This window comes from Lathyrus oleraceus, chromosome 4 (assembly GCF_024323335.1).
Source record: "Lathyrus oleraceus cultivar Zhongwan6 chromosome 4, CAAS_Psat_ZW6_1.0, whole genome shotgun sequence".
Lineage (NCBI taxonomy): Eukaryota > Viridiplantae > Streptophyta > Magnoliopsida > Fabales > Fabaceae > Lathyrus > Lathyrus oleraceus.
Window position 1 is genome coordinate 96,876,463 of NC_066582.1, and position 18,743 is coordinate 96,895,205.

The 18,743-nt window shown below is 34.6% G+C and overlaps 1 protein-coding gene across 1 annotated transcript; it reads right to left on the bottom strand.

Moving 5' to 3' along the window:
- Positions 1 to 2,676: 2,676 nt before the first annotated feature.
- On the bottom strand, positions 2,677 to 7,209 carry LOC127073633 (palmitoyl-acyl carrier protein thioesterase, chloroplastic). Its single transcript, XM_051014806.1, has 7 exons — positions 6,968 to 7,209; positions 5,492 to 6,011; positions 5,181 to 5,314; positions 4,813 to 4,926; positions 4,259 to 4,430; positions 4,095 to 4,163; positions 2,677 to 3,446 (listed from the first exon to the last, which is right to left on the bottom strand). Exons 2-7 carry the CDS (start codon positions 5,984 to 5,986, stop codon positions 3,177 to 3,179), a joined length of 1,254 nt encoding a protein of 417 aa, XP_050870763.1. The 5' UTR covers positions 5,987 to 6,011; positions 6,968 to 7,209; the 3' UTR covers positions 2,677 to 3,176.
- Between the last annotated feature and the right edge of the window lie 11,534 nt (positions 7,210 to 18,743).

Below are 18,743 nucleotides of genomic sequence, written 5' to 3' on the forward strand. Positions count from 1 at the left end.
GCAAACATTTCGATAAACAACATTCATTCAAGCGAAACATCCTAGATGGTTCCCATGGAGTACCGTGGATGTGAGGGGTGCTAATACATTTCCCTTGCATAACCGACTTCCAAACCTGTTCATGGTTGCGATGACCATTCTTTGAAGTTTTCTCGATATTTTCCCTTTCCTTTGGAATAAATAAAAACCGATGATGACTGTATTTTTCGCGTAGCGACCGAACTGTTGCTCATGTTCCATTATTGTGGTTGCTCTGTAGGTTCAATGTCTCTCTCTACTCACAGTTATAATCATTTATGTTTATATATGAACAAAATTAGGTATAGGTGTGATGAGTGTGTGAGAAATTGAGAGCGTGTGAAATTGTGGATAAGGATGACTGAATTGTGAGTTGTTTTTTAGGATAAGAATGAGAGGTTGTGTGAGTTATTGTTATGAAAATCCTTCATGATTTTGTGGAGAGTGGGAGTGAACCGAGTGGTGGTTTTTTGGGTGAGGTCATGTGCCATTAATTATTGGTGCTTTCATTTTTTTTATCTATGTCTTCTAAATCCACAAACGTCACCCCAAAAGAACTAATGATTCTCATCAAGTCGTAAACCAGCGTCTTGATGAGTTAATCACCCACAACCACAACCTTGACACAAATATGAAAAACATCAATGAAATCATATATATGTAGTGGGATTGGTTGAGAAACACCAAAAAATAACATCTATATGCAAGTGGGTTAGTTGAATAGTCATATTAATGATCACATGAAAGCTAAAATTTTAGCACTCACATCTCTCATGACTTAACATTTTGCGGCCATAGTATCATCTTCATCACAAAATATAATTTTTATATGTATATCTTCCTCACCCTTGAACCTGCCTAACTTTAAAACTGTGTCATTAGTACGTCTTTTCTACTACTTTATATATTATTATCCATTATTTGCTTAGCCACCATAACACCACCACTTAATTTTCCTCAACCCCCCATTACACTCCTACACTCCGCACACTCAACTTTTACGGCTAATCCAACACCCTTTTCACCAACACCCCACTCAACAAATCCACTTATTTCTCTCATTTTTGAATAATCACAACGCCACACACTCCTCTTTTTGAAACCCCAAAATCAAATTAAAATTCTTTTTATGGAATTGATCCATTAGAGTGGTTATTTCAAGTCGAACATTTTCTATTTATTATAATATTATCTTAGAAAATCGCAGAGATGCTCTTATATAGTATAAATGGATGTTTCAAAGCCATCAATTTACTAAATGGAATACTTTTGAATGTCTTTATAATTACGTTTTTAGAAGTACATTTTGACCCTTTAACATATGAAAATCACCAAGCTTAGACAACATAGATTTTTTTCAAAATACCAAGCTAAATGTGAAAAATTGTGCAATAGGGTATTTGTTGTTACCACCGCATACAATTCTTAATTGTTTTATTTTTCAGTTTGAACTCAAAAATTTGAAATGAAATTTCTATTCAACGGCCTTCCTTTATCTAATGGGCTTTGGGACTAACCAAGTTAATTGAAGTCAAGTTGAAGGATTTGAAAGCTAAACTTACTATACCATTTATTCAAACCTCGAGCTCCTGTAAATCCAAAAAACCATAATAAAAATTCAACATTCACTTCCCAGAAACAACAATAACATAAATTAGACCTAACAGCACTCCAAATACAAACACTATTTGGAATCATTTTCCTATAAAATGCATTACTTGTGCCCAACCCAAAGGGCGAAGAGCTCAAATCTTATGTTTTAAGTTTGATTTTAGGCACAAATGTACAACACGAAATTCCCATCAAGATTCCTACATGGTAGAGTATTTTCAACCACACATTTCCCAAACACATCGCTCAACCATCAAATTTTATCACATCCTGCCAAACACACTCCCTAACCGATATGTCACACTTCATTCATAATCAACCACGTAGAATATATTCAAAACTAAGGTTAATTGTATTTAAGTGATTGGTAATAAGTTATGTTACTAATCACCAATTAAATTTCATTATTTACTGAATAGTGTGAAATTTTGTTTAATAACACACAAGTTCTCAATGCAATACATGGGATAATAATTTGATAAAGTATACCAAATTAGAAAAAACGTCAATCGTCGTGACTATAACACGAGACAGCTTAAAAGAGACTTGTGCCAACAAAGCTCCATAATATGGCCGTAAATATTAGTTTGGAGCAATAATTATTCTCAAATATACCGAAGATCCAACACACGAAGGAATTTGATACCTTAAAAAAAATCCATTTTAAAAGGAAAATACAAAATAATTTTGATTGAAAATTCAGCAATTATAATATGATAAAATTAATGGCTAGAATCTACCCAATCTAATGTTAAGATTAAAGGTTATAAATTATAATATACCCCCCTCTTTAAGAGACATAAAAATAGAACTTGACCAGAACACGTTATTATATGGAAGTACCAAGCGGCAAATAACATCAACTTTAAAACCTCTTTAGGTCCGAAAAAGACACGAGTGGCGAGCCCAATCATAGGGTCCAAACAAAACGTGGACCAAACAGATGCGTAGGCGGGATAGCACATGCATGTAAAGACCCCCACATATCCTAGACACAGCATTAAAAGATAAACTTGTATAATTATAGCATGCTTAAAGGAGAAGGGATTTTCTGCAAACAATAATTCCATCCCATGTGGGAAGTTGGCATACATACAAGCTGGAGCATACAATTCACAGTTGTATTAGACGGAAAATTCATTTCTGCCTACTGGCTAATAATTATTGTGCTATTATGTTCACAAGGAAATTTGCATCTTAGATGGGCCAAGAGAAAAGAATAATAATATACATGCCTAGCCATTTTGATCAAACAATTAAATATTGAAGAAAGCCAGCCTAGCACTAGAGCAACCAGAAAATAAATGAAATTTGGAGGTGCAGAGAGAGATAAGAGCAGAGCAGAGCAGGAGCTAATTACAATGAGATTTATGGTACTTTCACCCCTTTTTACCCACCATAGCAACACAAATTAGAAGGTATAAGACATGTATATAAGACATGTAGACTGGACAAACACAAGCAAAACTCTTCTGAGGTCAGAACCAGTTTAATAATAGAATGGAAACTCATGTGATGCCACTCCAACCATCAACCATTCGAAAACCTTAGGTGCTACCTGCTGGCACCTGATTCGCAAAATCAAACTTGTTCACAGGTTTTGGCCTCCACTTAGTCCTAGCCCTCACAATTTCAGCACCATCTTCAAGTCGAAGCAAATGCTTGCACTCAATGTGGCCGCTTTGAGCTAGATTGCCAACATTAGCATCAGATACAGCGGTCAGGGACTGTAGAACACTGTCCTTGCCACACTCCCTCCTGTAGTCCATAGTCATGCCACAAAGCTCATGACTCTCCAAGATTGCTTGTGGAGCACTCTGCAAAATCAAAGCACGGCCTTTGATTAAGAATCCTGATCTGATTAACCCGTCGAATAACAAACTAAATAATTAACTACTTTTTATCTCCAAGAATCAACATGAACTAATTAGTTACAGTAATTTACAAAATATCAAACATGACACTGTTTTGTTTATTAATTTTTTATCACCAAATTATACCACATCTACTACTACATTCCCAACAACCACTACGGCAAATCAAATACATCTCATCTTTAACTTGAGGAGATATCAGGTTGGCCTCATGGCTGAGGTGAGTGAAGGATTGAAGTGATAAGGAGAGGATTTGTTCCCCATTCCAAATATAATACTAACATTTGTCATTCAAGAATATAATCTTAGACTTCAATTACCATATCAATTATTTTCATCAGTCTAGTAATGATACTAGAGAGAGAGTTCAATCCCCAACCCAAACATAATACTCAGCACCATACTAACATTTGTTATAGAAGGCCTTATACTAGTAAAATGATGATTCTCACTAATCAAGCCATCCAGAAACTTGATTTGGTATTCCACATTTCTAAGTAGTCGCGTGAGATATTCGCCCATGAAGAAAAAGTGAAAAGAGAAAAAAATAATTGGAATTGAGTTGATAAGACTACAAGAACAGAAAACTACCTCCAGAATCCAGCCAATGTACTTCACATTGTTAACATGCTGATTGACATCTAGGTCACTCCATCTAGGCTGAAAATACAGACACAATATGTAATTTAATTAGGAGATGCTGAGTTGACAAAATAAATCAATGATAGCAATAACAACAAAGAGTGAGAGCATACACTTAAACCCGAACGGATATAATCCGCTGTACTGTCATCGAGTTTCGTGAGTTTTTTGTCATCCTCTTCCAGAATTGGAGCAGATTCCACAAAAAAAGATCCTATCTCCTCTCTCACTTCTTCTGGAATTTTGGACAGCTTTCTGGTATGCTTATTCATCATGACCCAAACACTGTAGATCGCCAAAACCACCACCAACAAATCAGACATGCTTAGATGTTACTAATTACAAAGTCAGTGACTAAGTGCAAATTTTGTTTACGCGATACAAGTCATTATACAAATTTTCATATGTAATAAAATGACATGCTTAGATCTTAATTTATTGTCTTTAACTTCACCAAATGCAAATTGCAAAATTGATATTAACAAAATTCAGTTTCGATAAATTTGTTTATTTAGAGAAAATAATTGTTCTCATGACTCCATAAAAGTATGAAAGATTCAAATTTGTATCCAATTATCCTACATGCACATTCAGAAAAACTTTTAAAACATGTCTATTTCTGGCAGCAAAAGGAAGAGAGTGAAGAACTGCAGAAAATGATTTCTACCTAGAGGCTCTCGTCAAGACTTCACCAGTATTATAGTCGCGTAAAAGCCAATCACGACGCATACCATTCTTGCCCGATGCAGACACCCAAGTTTCTACATGAACAACATCTCCCCTGAAAAAAAATAGTCACTCAATGTAAAATGATCAGATTCAGAATATCTGTAATAATCCAGATAACAGACTATTTACTTCAATTGACACCGATAAGCCAACTAACCACAGAATAAATAGGTTCAATAATGAACATGAGACATTTAGAGTTACCATTCCTCATAAAGATCAAAACAACTAACAGAAATGGCATCCTAGCATGGATAGGTGTGCAAATTTAAAATGCAACAGGTGAGGTGAGTCTGGGTGACTTACCACGTAGGATAACGATCAACAACAACTTGCATCCGCGCAACTACCCATATCAAGTTCTTTTTGCACATTTCAGGCGTAGAACCAAAGCCATCACCAAGAAGCCCCACAATCTTAACATGATTAAGTGCAGTTTCCTATTGTCAAACAAATAGTTGAAATATATCATCTTGTATTAAAAGTGACTGCTATTATCAGTATCAGTGTGTGTGTGTGTGTGTGTGTGTAAGAATTTCAATTCTGCACGGCGAGTAAATATAAGCCTTACCAACGTTTTATCACCTAAGATTAAGAATAAAGATTCAGTTGCGTACCTGTAAATGATTCATTATTGTGTCTATCGACGCCGTTCGATCCGCACCAATTTCATATGATCTAATAGAAAAGTTTTCACTGAACACAAGACCATCCTGAACAATTTTGCCTATACCAAAGGGGTCAATAAGCATGTCAGATCGTCTTGGCTTCCAGTCAAGCATCATCCACTGCTTCTCTGCTGCCAAGAAAATAGTAGTGATGGCAGCCAGAAGCATGCTCCAGTCAGGCAACTGGTTGATAAAAGTCCTCGAGGATTGCGACGAAGGCAAAAGATCCTCATACTTAAAGTTATCTACAGATGTAGAAACTTTGGTTCCATTAATCTTTGGAGGAGCTTGAGCATTTGCCTTTACTTGCAAGCCACCAGAAGATGCAGGTTTAGATTTAAGCCCACCAATGTTCGCTTGCCCACCACCAAGTTTGTTACCACCAGAGTCTGGCAGGGATGCAGTAACAGGGAAAAATGAAGATGCAGCACCAGTGGCCACCATAATGAGTTTCTATTTTCCACAGCAGCTGCATGTTAAGTTGAAGCAGGTTTAAAAAAAATACATATTATCTTTCACACCCTCCATTGAAGCAGGTTTAAAACAATTATATTTCACCCTAATAACAAACAAAAGCAACATTTCATGTATAAAAGAACACCAATTTGAATACTAAAGAAAAATAACTCCAATATCCAGAACAGATCCATAGATTTTTTTTCCAAAAAACAATAAACATTACTCTGTACTTAACCTAATTTTTTTTACAACTCCCTGATTAACTTCAACTAATGAACCTCAATTTTCAAGGAAAACAAAGCAAATCCCTCATATAAGCATTTTTTTTCATTCATACAACCATGGCAAGTTTTTACTTAAAAGAAGAAAAAGTTTCAGTGTTTACAAAAAAACAAATTTCAGAGTTTACAAGCTCCACTTCATCTAAAATGGCAAGTTTATTTTCTCACGTTTCCATAGAATTGAACAGAACAATTACAGAACAAAAAAAAAGTGATGATGAAAATTTCATTTCAGATGATAAAACAAATCATCGAGCGAAAAAGCCAGTGTAGATCTGAGTCCGAATCTAGAAAACACCGCAACACAAGAAAAAGCTAAAAAGCAACCTCCAAAATAAGGGCAAAAACAAAATAACAACATTGCAATTCAAAACAAAAACCACAACTCCAATGCATCGAAATCCACAGAAAACGCGATCGATGCATCAATGCAATTCACAACCAGTTCTATATAATTTCAAAATTAAAAAAAAAACTGAAAATTACGAGAATCTTGCGATTAATGCAGAAAACACGGTTGCTTTGGTTATCATATTTGCTAGCTTCGATCTTTCAAGGTTTAAGAAAGCCATAAAATTCCAAAAATTAAAAAATTGATTTGAAAAAGTGGTTATGCGGCGCATGAAGATACGGTGTAGATCAGAGGAAAAGACGAAGGAATGAATTGGGAGAGAGATTTGCGTACCGGAGTGAAGAAAAAGAGAAAACCGCTCAACAAACGAAGAGGAGAAGAAGGAACAAAGCTGGAATGAGAGGAAGAAGAAAGAAGGGGCTATTATGTAATTTCGGATCCGGGTTCTCTCTTCTGTTCTAGAGTATTTTTTTTAATTAAAACAATGAAATTTATAATTGTATTTTCTTTTATAGGAATGGTTTTGGGAAATAAGGAAAATAATGCAATGGGATATGAGGTGGGAGTGAGAGGGAATTGGTATTCCATCGACTTCAATATATAGTGTTGGTATAGTACGTGTCTACCCCTAACTTGCGAGTACTTCTCTTTCAAAAAGTTTCTCCAGCTCGCTATCTTACATTTACTATCGTACCCCTATTCGAAGTTTTCTTTTTTTTAGGATCCTTCTCCAGTCCACCTATTATTATTATTTTATATACAATATTTAACTTTTAGTATAGAATCTTCTTTAAAATATGATTCGTCTAAGATTCTTTAAATTTTTTTATCTGTATTTATTATTTTTAATACAATACCTTATCGTTTTTTTCCGATCAAAAATAAATATTTTATTTTTATTTTTAAAATGTTTTTTTTATTTTTTATTTAAATAGTTATTTTTAAAATATTATTTTAGATATATTATATTTTTATTATAATTTTTAATATTAATTTTAAAATATCACTAAATTTAAAATTATAATAGTTATATAAATAATGTTTGATTTATAAATCCGTTTAATTTTCAATCATTTAGTAAATGTGTGTTTGATTCCGTCAAATTAAATCTGTGGTTTAGCAATTAGAATTTAAATTAATTAGTTTTAGAAAAGTTAGGGCAAAAGAAGTGAAGTGGAAGGTGTGAAAGGTAATTGCAAAACAAATCCTATAAGTTAAAAATAAAGAACGTAGGTGACCACAATGTAATGTAAGATTTTCTTGGTGGTCACATCCATTTTTTTATTTTCTACCATCAACATCCAATTTCTAGAAAAAGCAGAGAAAAACCAATTCAAAGTTTTCTTTGAATGTACAGTGACTATGTATTACGTAACCTAGCAATTCGGTGAACTATATTTTCCCAGCCGTCATTAGATTGTGTATTTATTCAGTATTAATTTATGACACTACTATTATTTACGTATCAGACTACTATATTTTTTCACACAAAAGTACTAATTTTATTTATTTCCTAAAACTTTTTTTATTTTTTTTTATTTTCGGGGATCGAATCTTATAGTGTCGTGGGAGTGGAAGTTGTAACTTCTTACTTTCACCTTCCACTATCTTATTTTTTAAGTTTTTGATTTTTTTAATTAGAATAAATTTTATATTGTGTCAAGGAATTACCACTTTACAAGGAATAACCAAACATTTTTTATAGGAATTAATAATAGTATTTTGAATGATATAAAAAATATTTTTTTAATATATATATAAAGTCTGACGGAGATTTGATCCAAAAAAAAATTTGTTAAGGAATCTAAAGTTTAAAAGTGTCAGCATTTTTATCACACAATTGTAACATTACATGTGTTAGGGTTATTATATAATTAGCCAAAATTATAATGGTCTAATTAATAATAAATTTGTGGTTAAAAACATAAATATCATGAAAGATAAGATTAATGTGTAGATACCATAAGTCAATATATAATTTGATGAAGGGTCAAATTAGAATATTGAACACTAAAAAATCATCTTAAGGTTATTTATAGACGTTATGGTCCCCATTTGTAGACAACACAAAACGGCTTATTAGAAATTCTCTCTTCATCCCCATCAGAAGAGAATAAAGGAGCCATAAAGGAACTCTCTAAATCGAAAGATCAAATACTCGCAAACATTCAGTGATTCCAATGACAAATTCAAGTACGCTTCCATTTTTATTCTCTTATTTCTGATATGGGTTTAAGGGATACAAGTTCTATTCTTGATTTCTATATCGATAGAAATAATAAGGTTATGGACAAGTTCTAACAAGTAGTATCAGAGTCACCCATATCTGATTCAATTTGAATTTGGTATTTTTTATATTAGGGTTCTAAATTTGAGATTTCTTTTAACCTTCTAATTTGAAAAGAGTAGGTAACTATATAAAAGAGGCCCTAGATGGCATTTTAAATCCAACAAAATGAATCTGATAGGTTGCAATTTGTTTTCAAGAATTTTAGTTTTAAAACCTATTTTAAACCATGCTATTGAATTTATAAAAGAGTTGTGTGTTCAGTAATGTAATTTTAAATTCCAATTGTCGTTCATAGTATGGTATAATTCCTATTTTTAAATTGTCCTAATTAGAATTATTTGGTTGGTTTTGTATTGTCGTAATCATGATTTTCATATATGGAGTTTGTTTGATTTACGTTTTTGTTATTTTTTATCCATGGCATGGCATGTACTGCAAATATGCGGTATGTTAAACATATATGCTTTTGATATATCATGTCGAAACATTTTTTTCAAAAGCAAGATTTTGTATAACTTCATTAAGTAAGGTTTTGTAATAAGGAATTAGGATTAATATTATCCTCAATCCTTCTTTTCCTTTTGCTTCAAATTCAATGTTTTTTATATTTATTTTTCTTTGGTTGTTTAGACTTTTGTAAAATTCAGAATTGTCGTGTTTTGTTGTGCTTCGCACAATAAAACAGATGCAGATTGGAACACGGTCAAGTCGTTCTAGTTTGCATGATCGTGTCCCTGAGACATTTTATCTGTTAGTTTTTTTAAAAAGTTTTGGTTACGGTTTGTAAATTTATATAAAGTTTAACATTTTGAGTGAGTCAATTAAAATAAAAAGTCGCCAAAATGACCTCTTTTTTAGAAATTGCTTATGAAAAATGCTTTTAATTTTTTTTATTTGTGTGTATGTTTGTTCATGCGAGTATCAATTGACCCAAATGACAGTTGGTGGTTTGCCGATTTTCATACGTGTTTGTGATGGTAAACATGTGATAATTATAAGGTCTTACATGTGAGTAATAAATCAATCCAAAGAGGGGTTTATTATTCGACATATTTTTTTCTTATCAATGTTTGATCATTACAACAAGAGTACCACTAGCAGTTAATGTTAGTGTCCAAAGACTCAATATTGATGGTGCACTAGGTATCTTGAGATGGGTTATGTCGTTATTTAAACAAAATGATAATTCAGTTTTATTTTATGTGAGTATATTTAAATGTTTAATTTTGTTGTTCTTTTTCAGCTATAATTGCTTCAATATCTGTTAATCTGAATTCGGTCTCGGTCCTTAATGGGGCAAATTTCAAGGACTGAAAAGAGAACATAGAAATTATTCTTGGCTGCATGGATCTTGACCTTGCATTAGGGATAGAGCAACCACCTTCTCCTATGAAATCTAGTACCTCTAAATAGAGGAAAAATTATGAGAAGTGGGATCACTCCAATCGTATGAGTTATAGTTTGGTCTATTCTGAGGTCAATTTAGCTTTAGTGCCTGGAAACAGTTGGTGGTTAGACTCTGGTGCAACTACTAACATCAGTGTTTCAATAAAGGGTTGTCTGAACTACCGAAATCCAAATGATGTTGAAAGATACATTTATGTGGGAGATGGCAAGTCGGTGGAAGTGGAAGCTATAGGGTATTTTAGATTATTAATGTGTACCATATTTTAATTGGATTTGAAAGACAATTTTGTGGTTCCATCATTTAGACTTATTTGGACCAATTAGGTTATTTTTGTTCATTTGGAAACAATATGTTCAAGTTGTCTTTCAATTCATATATTTTTGGAACTGGTTCACTTATGGGTCACGATAATCTATATTTGCTTGACACAATAGCTATCTATGGTGAATCCTTGAATGTAGAATCATGTGGTACTACGCATAAAATTGATGGTAACAATTCAGGAGCACTATGGCATAAGCTCTTATGTCATATCTCTAAAAATAGAGTTTAGTGACTAGTGTCCGATGGAATTTTGGATTTCATTTACTTCACAAACTTTGATGTTTGTGTTGAGTGCGTTAAAGATAAACAAACCAAAACAAAGAAATATGTTGCATATAGAGCTACTGATATCTTAGGATTAATACATACGGACATTTATGGATCATTTCCCACACCTTCTTGAAATGGTCAACAATATTTTATATCATTCATAGACGATTACTCTAGATATCCATACATATTTCTTATATATGAAAAGTATCAATTATTAGATGTGCTCAAATCGTTTAAGGCTGAAGTTAAGAATCAACTAAACAAAAGAATTAAGAAAGTCAAGGCTGGTCGTGGCGGTGAATATTATGGCAGGCATGACAGTTTAAGTGAAAAACGTCCATGGTCTTTTTCCAAATACCTAGAGGAATGTGGAATTTTCCCACAGTACACCATGCCAGGATCGCCTAGTATGAACGATGTTGCTGAAAGACGATATCAGACTCTTAAGGATATGGTAAGGAGTGTGATTTAATATTCTACCTTGTCAAAGTCACTATAGGGAGAGACACTAAAGACTGCAGTTTATATTCTAAATAGAGTACCAACAAAAGCAGTTGTCAAAACAACTTATGAACTTTGAACTGGGCGAAAGCCTAGTCTGAAACATTTTCGTGTGTGGGGATGTCCAGCTGAGGCAAGGTCTTATAGGCCAAATGAAAAGAAATTGGACTCCCGAACAGTGAGTAGTTACTTTATTAGCTATTCCGAAAGATCTAGGGGCAACAAATTTTACGATCCCAAATTAAATTAAATTTTTGAGACGAGCCACATTCTTTGAGGACATTGACTTTGGGGGGAAGAATAAGGTTAGAGACTTTATCATAGAGGAAGAATCGATAACAATTCTAGAACCGATTCATACAGTTGCTTTTGATCAAGCAAGTATGGAACCTCCATTAGACATTGTTGACTTTCCTCATACTCAATATGATTTGTTAATTCATGAAGAACAAACTCAAAATCCTCAAGAACAAGTGTTACAAGAACCAATACCTTTACGGAGATCCACTAGAGAAAGGAGAAATATCATTCCGGATGATTACATAGTCTTTGTCCAAGAACATGAAGAAAATAATGGTATGATGGAAGATGATCCAATGAACTTCCATTAAGTCATGCAAGATTCTAACTCAGAAAAGTGGATTGAAGCAATGAAGGAGGGGTATAAGTCCATGCAAGACAATAAATTTGGGGAACTTGTCTTGTTACCAGAAGGCGTGAAACCCATTGGTTGCAAATGGATTTTTAAGACCAAGTGAGATTCTAACGTTAATGTGGAGAGGTATAAAGCTCGTCTTATGGCTAAAGGTTATACTCAAAAGGAAAGGATTGACTTTAAAGAGACTTTCTATATGGTTTCATTGAGAGACTCTTTTAGGACAGTCACGACTCTTGTTGCACATTATGATTTGGAACTCCATCAAATGGATGTCAAGATAGCTTTCTTCAATGGAAACATTGATGAAACAATCTATATGGTGCAACCAGAAAACTTTGTGTCAGGAGACTTAAAGATTATGATTTGCAAAATTAAAAAAATCCATTTATGGACTAGAACATGCATCTCGCCACTGGTACCACAAGTTTCATCAAGTAATTCTCTCATTTGGTTTTGAGGTGAATCTTGTTAAAGATTGTGTGTATCACAAATTCAGTAGGAGAAAATACATTTTCCTGGTCCTATATGTTGATGACATATTGCTAGTCGCTAATGATATATGCATGATGCACAAAACCAAGAAATGTTTATCAAGAACATTCGAGATGAAATATCTTGGCGCCTCCTCCTTTGTATTAGGAATTCAAATACATTGAGACCTGATCTCGATGTATTCTAGGATTATCACAAAGAAGTTATATCGAAAAGGTACTTAAAAGGTTTGCATGCAGTAATGTAAATCAGGAGATACTCCAATTGATAAGGGAGAAAAATTCAGTCTTAGTCAGTGCCCAAAAGGAAACTTAAAAATTCAAGAAATGCAAAATATTCCTTACGCGTCAATTATAGGGAGTCTGATGTATGCCCAAGTGTGCAAGCATCCAAATATTGCATTCATAGTTGGGATGTTGGGAAGATATTTGAGAAATTTAGGAATGGATTATTGGAAAACAACCAAAAAGGTTATGAGGTATTTAAAGAGAGAAAAAGACTATATACTCACATATAAGAGGTCAGACCAGTTAGAGATCATTGGATACTCTGACTCAGATTTTGCTGGATGCCAAGACAGTAAAAGTTCCACTTCAGGCTATATCTACATATTGGTCGGTGGTGCAATTTCTTGGCGCAGTGATAAGCAAACTCTCACGACTTTATCCACCATGTTATGAGGCATCCAATCATGGGATTTGGATGAGGAATCTTGTTACTAGGTTGCGAATTGTGGAAGGAATTGAAAGGCCACTTAAGTTATATTATGACAACAAATCAGTCATCCTGTCTTCCAACAATAATAGGAGCTCGACCAAGTGAAAACATATTGACTTCAAGTTTCTAGTTGTTAAGGGAAAGGTACAAAGTGGACATATTTCCATAAAACACTTAGGGACAAAATCCATGATAGCAGATCCTCTTACAAAAGGTATTTCATCCAAGGTCTTTCATGAGCACACTGCTCGGATGGGTGTTTTACCGTTAGAGGAGTCTTTGGTTTAGTAGGAGTTAGTCGATTATGAATTTTATGTTATGTGTTTGGTATTATGTATGCATACTATGAATTTGGATATTTTCCAATTAATAAAGTTTGATATTTAGTAGTTTACATTTTGTACAATAAATTTATTGAATTATCTCACTAAAGTAAAGTATGACCATTTGAGAATCGACATATACCAACCAACTTCATGTTATTTTCATGCTGCACATTTCATGATGGATCTATATCATTTAGTTTTGTCACTATTGGTGACCATTGATGGGTTTAGTTATGATTGATATGACAAAAATCACCTCAATTCTGTATATTGGCATGACTAATGGACGAGATAATTTGGACATGCTTAAGGAATATAATGGCGAATTTTGAGCTCATAAAGTCTAACACATGTGTATGATTACATATGTGACCAATGGGAGATGGTTAGAATTTTTGGGTCACAATTGTAATATTACATGTGTTAGGGCCATTGTGTAATTAGCCAAAACCGTAATGGTCTAAGTAATAATAATTTTGTGGCTAAAAGTATAAATATCATGAAATGTAAGATTAATGTGTAGATACCATAAGTCAATATCTAATTTGATTAGGGGCCAAATTAGAATATTGAACACTAAGAAATAACCCTAAGGTTATTTGTAGGGGTTATGGTCCCCATTTATATGCAAAATGGCTTATCATAAATTCTCTCTTCATCCCCATCAGAGGAGAATCAAAGATCCATAAAGGAACTCTACACATCGGAAGATCAAATACCCGCAAACCTTCAGTGATTCCCAATGGCAAACTCAGGTACGCTTCCGCTTTTATTCTCTGATTGATTTATGATATGGGTTTAAGGGATACGAGTTTTGTTCTTCATTTCTATATCGATAGAAATAATAAGGTTATGAACAAATTCTAACAGGAAGATCTAGTATATTCCTATGATAGTCCTTTAGGGCATCCATGTGTATACCCCACCAAATAAAATATATTATTGGTAGACTTAAATTAGCAAGTCTATCTGCACAATGGTTATTATCTCTATAGATATGGGTAACCAAAAAGAATATAGACTTCATGCCTAATAAAAAAGTTTCCCATATATTCCTTATGCGCCACAGGTTAACATAATGATTGCTACAAGCCAACACAACCAAACTAGATTCAGATTCGAACCAAAATTTAGACCATTTCATCGTTATAGCATGCTCAATTACGAAGATTGCTCCCATTAAATATGCAAAAAGAGGATCATTTGATCCCATATTACAGGAAAAAATGCATAAGAGAGTAGCACCATGGTCCCTAATGAAATTCTGGTATCAGATATGAGATGTCAAAGGTAATGTCACGACACTAATATCTGAACAACAACTAAAATATAAACAGGATAAAAACAAAGAAACAATTGAACAAGCGACACAAGAAATTGTTAACCCAGTTCGGTGCAAACTCACCTACGTCTGGGGGCTACCAAGCCAGGAAGGAAATCCACTAAATAGAATTAGTTCAAAGACTCTCAGTAAACAACTTCAAGTTACAGTCTTTTCACCTAATCTCTATCTGTGTGACTTCTATCTAAGAACTCTTAGATATGAGACCCTACTCACTCCCCCTCAATCACAACAGTGATATAAAAACAAATATTACAAAGAAAGAAGACACTCTTCAAGGATACATACTTGATCTTGCTTAAAAGCTTCAACCAAGTAAATAAACATTGGTGCTTCAAAGCTTAGAGTGGACAAATTACAACACAAAAGTCAGTCCAATTCAAACATCACTAAGATGAATGAATGGCTCACAATACACAAGCTTACACAAGGCTAAAACCCTAAAACTCTCTCTCTTTGTTGTTCGTCTCTTGTGTGTTTAAACCAAGTTTTACATGGCCTTTAAATAGAAGCTTTTGAATGGGCATGGGCAGCATAAAACTCTAATTCGATTTTCCTTGCGTATCTTCTAAGAAACAACAGCTGATCATCCCTTATTGGAAAATAGAACAATCTGGTTTTAAATCAAATTACTCCTTGAATAACGCATTCAATCTTCACATAATCACACACAGCTTTGCATGAAAAGCGCAATATTAAGATACATAACATTCAGACTGAATATTCTGTATACACATGTCTTAACATCGGGTCTGACATCTTAGCTAAATCCTACACAACCATATTTAAACATCCTGCAGGAAGTTGATATCACATGTCAAGACAACACGCGTGACAACTTTGTGATAACACTAAGTTTTACCAAAATTGATGCCAACATAAAGAACCAACAAACTCCCCCTTTGGCAAATTTTGGCTAAAACATACATTAGATCATATGTTCACAAGAAATCAATCAAAGTATCAGTTCAGCAGCAGCAGAAGTAAACATACACACATTGCTAGCAAAAATAGCAACTAGTAAACACACATGCGCTTGTACTCAGAACACAACACACCACCCCTTCAGCTAGTCCACACTAAGCACCAATCTGCTTCACACAGACAGAACATTTCCCCCTCTTCTCCCTCTTTGTATCAAACATCCAACATCATCTATAACTATAGCTACTTCTCCCCCTTTTTAGCCAAAAGAGACCAAAGAGACAAAATAAATGTTTATTCAGTCATAAACCAAAATGTCAAAAGTGAAGGGTTACAAAACCAAGTACATATTCAGATGTAAGCAAGCTGAGATACAAACCAACAAAACATGAATACAACAAAACAGAATTGCCAAAATCAAGAAAATCCATCAAAACAGCAACAAAAACCATCACATTAATAAACACCATCACATCACTAGGGACCAAATTCAAAGGAGCTAACCAGAGGAGCTTGAGCTTGCAGCTTCATCAACATCAAAAATAGAATTTCCACTTGTCTCATCATTATTTGCAGACCTCTCACTAGAGGTGTGGGCTTCAGCTTCCTTAGCATGTTCAATATTCTCACCTTCAGCTTGCTTCAAGCTTGCAATCAGGGCTTCTAACGATTCTTTCCTAGTTGTTGCTACCCTTATCCCTTCACCTAGCTCTTTACAAGTCTCCTTCAGCTCAGCAATAGTTCCAACTTTTGAGGCTGGCTTTTTCATAGCAGATGTCATGACAATGTCTTTGACATGACTGCCTTCAAACAGTTTATAGTGCACTGATAGAGCAGGTTTTCTTCTACTTGGTAAGTCATTAGAACTCAGAGTACCAGGGTGTTGATTCAGGATAATCCCACAAATCATAGAGGGAAAGGCAATAGGCAACTTAACTGCATTAGTAGATGCATGCTTGATAATTTGTTCAAACATAAATCTACCATAGTCAAAATTCATTTTGGTTCCAACAGCAAAAATAAATCTTCCAAGGGTATTAGCAATTGTGGAAATGTGGTTGGTAGGCACCCAATTTGCAACTCTTATTTTATGCAATATTGCATACTTGACAATTAACTTCCCATCATGAAGATGCTTTTTAATAGGCCACTATTTCACCTACCTTGCTGTAATTTCTCTACAGACCTCATTGTGTGTAGCTTCTAATTCACCTGCACCCTCAAATCTTCTTCCTAGAAAATTGTTAATGACAGTGGGAGAGAATGTGATACACTTACCTCTCACAAACACTTTGCAAAACTCCTTTCTATTCTTATCAGCAATATCCTCAAGAATGTTGATAATGAATTCCTTAACTAAACCCTCATAGCACTGAGAGAACCCAACCACAGTCTTCATTAACCCAACAGTCTTTATCAGGTCCATGACCTCCTTAACTTCAACAACATCCTTTCCTAACTCCCTTTCCACAACCACCCTTCTTTGAATCACAAATTTCCATTTGGAAGCTCCATCCTCAAGATGGAAAGAAGTATTATCCAAATGTACAACAACAACTTTCACAGGGGACTTCTTCACAGGGGTCTTCTTCACATGAGAGATGTCAGGGAAATCTTCCTCGATATCCTCTTCAGACTCATAAACTTCTCTAACCTTCCTCTTCTTCACTTCAACCTTGCTCCAAGATTTGGAAGGACCAACACCAACAGTCTTCTTAGCTGTTCTAGCTGACATCAGTTCAGCCACAAATCTTCCTTTTCTAGTCTTCATACGCTTAGCCACACTTGGATTTAAGTGATGAAGTAAGCTATCCTCTTGATCATTAGACCTATCATCCTCTAGGTCAATCACATCGTTTGCAACATCATGCTTCTCAGAATGGGAAGCATTGGCAGTTTTAGATGCCATAGATTTTCCTTTACCAGACACAGTTTTCCCTAGGGAGCACAAACCTTCAGCAGCCATGTCCTTCTCAGAACTGGAGGAATCGTCATTCTTCTCACTATGTTGTTCAACCTCAGGAGAGGGGTACATTTTAGACAGGGGAGTAGAGACTCCCTTCACAAAATGTCCTTCATTAAGGATTCTAGTGACTGGGTTTCTTATGACACGATCAATGTGGTGTATATCTTCCTTAGAACTAGTGACATGAGTTGAGCTAGAAGGGATACTGGAGATGTTACCTTGATTGGGGCATGCAAAAGCGGATGCATCCATGGGATGGTTCAAATCAAGGGCCTCATAGGGAATAACTGATAGAGGAACCACATCCAGAATCTCATCATCGTGAAAGTCCATGGAAGGAGCGCTAACCTTTTGAGTGGACTTAGTAGTTTTTGAAGCAGAAGTAGTTTGATGTTGTGACATTTTGACGTTTCTGTGGAAAAATTGCAGTTTCCCTAGCAGAGGAGTGTGAGGAAGAAGCAGGAAGTTGGAAGAGTTGGAGTAGGTAGTGAGGTTGTGGGGGTTGCGTGTGAAAAGGTAATAGATGGTATTTCCAAAACTAGGTGATGATTTACCATAATGGGGGCGCTTTATTTTAGCCGCATAGACACTACTTTGCTTACTTTTCCCACACCATATTAATTCCTACAAGTCTTCATAAATGCAAAGCCCTAATTTTCTTCTCAGGACTTCAAACTGATTTGCATCCAATGCCTTTGTAAAAATATTAGTTAACTGCATCTCAGTAGCAACATGCTTTAAGGCTACAATCTTATCCTCCACGAATTCTCTAATAAAATGGTGACGAATATCAATATGTTTTGTCCTGCTGTGCTGAATAGGATTCTTAGAAATGTTTATAGCACTCAGGTTGTCGCAGTACAATGTCATGACATCTTGCGTGACATT